This window comes from Miscanthus floridulus, chromosome 12 (genome assembly GCF_019320115.1).
Source record: "Miscanthus floridulus cultivar M001 chromosome 12, ASM1932011v1, whole genome shotgun sequence".
Classification (NCBI taxonomy): Eukaryota; Viridiplantae; Streptophyta; class Magnoliopsida; order Poales; family Poaceae; genus Miscanthus; species Miscanthus floridulus.
This window is the reverse complement of record NC_089591.1, coordinates 67634020-67637794: the sequence shown is the minus strand read 5'-3', so window position 1 is coordinate 67637794 and position 3775 is coordinate 67634020. Positions and strand designations below refer to the sequence as shown.

At 51.5% G+C, this 3775-nt stretch overlaps 1 protein-coding gene across 1 annotated transcript; it reads left to right on the top strand.

Moving 5' to 3' along the window:
* Positions 1-310: 310 nt before the first annotated feature.
* On the top strand, positions 311-1489 carry LOC136498134 (uncharacterized). The gene is made up of 2 exons (XM_066494079.1): positions 311-544; positions 644-1489. The coding sequence occupies exons 1-2, from the start codon at positions 429-431 to the stop codon at positions 1092-1094; spliced, it is 567 nt and encodes a 188-aa protein (XP_066350176.1). The 5' UTR covers positions 311-428; the 3' UTR covers positions 1095-1489.
* The last annotated feature ends 2286 nt before the right edge of the window (positions 1490-3775 follow it).

Sequence of the window (3775 nt, the reverse complement as noted above, 5' to 3'; positions counted from 1 at the left end):
TGAAAAAGAAACGTCTCCGATTGTAAAGCTGCGACCTCAAGTGTCCTTGTTTATCGGGTATGCAGTACCCGTCGGGTATTTGTTACCCGACCGATGCCCAACGTGTACGGGGATGGACAAGAATCTATATTCGAGACAGTTAACGGAAACAGAAACGGGATGAATTCTCCGTAGCAGAAAAGAGAATGTTTCGACGATACCCGATAAGTACACCCCGTTGTCATCCTTAATGGAGAGCCATCCTCGACGGGAAATTCCCCGTTGCCATCTTTAATGCAAGGTGACGACGCAATCAGTGGGCACGGGATGCAGTGACGGCTTCAGCTGGGTAATCGCGGCAAATTACTGGATTGCCCCCACGTCCATCTCACCTCCAAGTCCATCCATCCAAGAAGAAGAAGCGAGAAAGGGGCCGCTAGCTAGGAGAGATGCCGCCGCCGCCTCCGTCTTGCCCCGCCGCGCCTCCTCGACCCGACAACCTCATGCCTGATTTGTCCACGGCACCGCCGAGGATCGACGCCGCTGCAGATCCTTCTCCCTCCAGGTACTTCCGCCGCACCGCTCACCTCCCTGATTTTTTTTTACCCAATTGGGGCTCACCGTGCAATGACCTGACTTGATTCTCCGTTGATGTGCATCCAAGCGAACCGCAAGGGACTCCGCCACGCTCCGCCGATCGGGAATCGTCGACCGAGTGCTCAGCGCCTGAAGACAGCAGCGATGACTTCGTCCTCGACTCCGGCGCCGCCGTGCACGCCACGGCCCGCGCGGATCTGCTCTCCGATCCAAAGCCACCCGACGAAGGGACCATTGTGCGCACGCGCGTCGGCGGAATCCTGCCGGTCCTCGCCGTGGGCTGCGTACGAAGGCCGCGGTTCATGGTGCCCCAAGTCCATCACGCCCGTCAACTCAAGAACGGGTGCACTGCCGTCATCTCCGTGCGCCAGCTCGCGCGGCAGGGCCTCGTCATCACCTTCGGCAGCGACTCTTGTAGCGTCAAGGAACAGAGCACCGGTGCGCTCGTCGGGGAGGGGCGACTCAGGGAAGAGGACGGCTTCTACCATCTCGGCTACCTCAGGGTCCCTCAAAGCTGAGGCCTTTCTATTGGTGTCATCAGAAACCGGAAGAAATCTGGGGTTTTTGCCATGGCGCTAGCTTATCCGAGAGACGTCCAGCGATGGGAGAAGGTGCAGCACCAGACGCCGTCCTCAATCTCAGAAACGTCTGCTGCTATATTTGCTTTCTTGCTCGGATGGTGTGTTCATCCAGTATCTGAGAAAATAAAATAAATAAGAAAATACAGATGCTGGTATGTTGCACTGCTATGCTGTATCAATATTAGTTGCTTGTTCACCTGTATTCATATTTGTCAGTGTTAGGGAACCCCTTTGCAAACATACGGTTTGGTTTGTATCGGCGTTCATTATCTTAGGAGCTGACTAGTATAAGTTAAATTCTCGTGACTGATAATCTAATTCCCTTTGCTCTAGATGACTGTTTACGCTTGGCATTGTATAATCCTGAATACCATGTATTCAGCTGCCTCATACAAAAAGTTATGCTATGTGGTGAGAGTTAGTCTTCAGTTTGTTTTACTGTGCCATCAATCATTAATCTCAGGCATGGTAAATGTCACATATTGCGTTGGATAAAGCGTTGGCACATCTGTGCTATCGGAGTAGGATGTGTGAAGTATTTTCTGGAATATGTCCTGTCCTGCACTGCATCCACATTTTACCATGTATTTCTCTTACATGTAGAATTAACAAACATGTTTGCCACTTGCTAGTACTGCAATATCCTTTTATATCTTTTTACTTTGAGATCTGTTGTGTGCTTGATGAAAGATTTGCAACGGCTTCACTGTTGCCTTTTTCATTCTGATTTTAAACATTGGGTAACACAAGACCCCTGCTGCGTATCGATGAAGGTGTCCAACAACAGCCGTTTCCTCGTGCACCACAGCTCCTGGTCACAGTAGCACATCTCCGACAAGCCACGCGGAGCACGGGAGTGTATGTTCATGCCTGTGTACAGGGTCCACCGAACCCTGTCAGGTGTGAGCTGGTCCAACGCAGCGACGTACGCATTGTACGTGCCTCTACCCGTGCCTGTTGCCCACCTCGGCTGCAAAGAACAAACTTGGTCAACAATGAAAGTAGAATTGGAACATAAGTGAGCAAATAGTATAGATAAAATACTTACGTCGCGAGACACCCAGAGTGCGCCCATCGTCGGGGCATCGAGCTCGTTGGGCACACCAACCTCGTCGACAGCGTAGTGGAGATCCTCGTACGGCTCGTACGAGGCAAGGGTCGGCCTCCCGATATCGAACCGCTCGAACGACCATAACATCACCAACAACGGACAACCAGCCAACATACTTGTCCTAGTCCTGCGAGTGCAAGCGTCGCACAAAGCCCGGTACGTAGCCGCAAGCACCGCTGATCCCCAACTGTACTGCGGAATCGCCTCAAGTGGTGAGTACGCTATCTGCACCGCGTAGTGGACGAAGTGCTTGTCGACGGTGTCGTGGTGAGAACTGGTGAAGACTACCCAGCCGAACAGCCACAGCAGGTAAGCCTCCAAGTGTCGCTGGACCCTCCACTTGTCCTCGTCCTCCGTGAGCCTCTCGGCACAGAACTGAGACAACCACGCCTTCAAAGGGCCGTGGCGGCCGTGGAAGCCGAACTGCTCATCCTCTCCGTCCCCCGGCTGCAACACGCCCTGAAAACGGTGCAAGACTTGCTCCTCCCAATCCACTGGCACTACTATAGGGCCAACAGGGGCACCGGCAAGAGGTAGACCGAACAACATGGCGATGTCAGTCACGGTGACCTCACCTATAGGTAGGTGGAACGTGTGCGTCTCCGGTCTCCAGCGGTCAACCCAAGCAGAGAGGAGTGCACGGTCGATCGAAAAACGCGAACTCCTGTGCCAGTGTCACTCAACTAGGCGTGCGAATGGAAGTAAACCAGCAGCACATAGCCTGTTTTAAAGAAAGAATATTAATTACCGAATTTCAACATGAAAGGCACAAACGTACAAGGTACAAAATACACATACCGTGGAACCCAGTGCTGGTCAAGTATCCACAACTTGTCGTGGGTACGAAGATGGAGGGCTGGTGGAAGCTGCCCATCCTGCAAGTTGGAGCGATGCCTCTGGTTGACAACGGGGTCGATGAGCTCCATGCCCGCCATCCTACAAAACCAAGTCATGTTTCAAAATACAATAACATATGAATAAGTAATGCGAATTTAGTTGGAAACTCATAACAGTACATACAATGCTACGCGCTAGGGCCTTGTTGAGTGGCCTGCCTCGAGTTGCGTTTTGGAATATGCCGCACTTCCGTTCCATCTGGTAGCCTATTTGTGGGATACACATCATAATTTTTCTTGAGATGATTTCCACCATAAGCGAGGCAGAAGGGATGCTTGTCTGAAGCCTCGGAAGCATCCATGTCATTCCTAATACGTCGACTCTTGCAACGTCCCTTTGTGTCCACCCTTTGTTCTGCATTAGGAGACCAATAACGGTCCGAGTCATTAACTGCCTTAGTGAAATCAGCAACGGCCCTCCAACCTCGAAGCTCACCACACCATGTGTTAAATACTGCTTCCTTTTTGAAATAATCAGACACAAAAGTCATAGGAATGTTGGCTTTTCCACATGCAGCAAGCACATGGGAGCATGGAATATGGTAGAACTTGGGCTTGTTGCATGTGCACTCACACTTGTTAACCTCTGGCCATAACTGACACTCCATAGT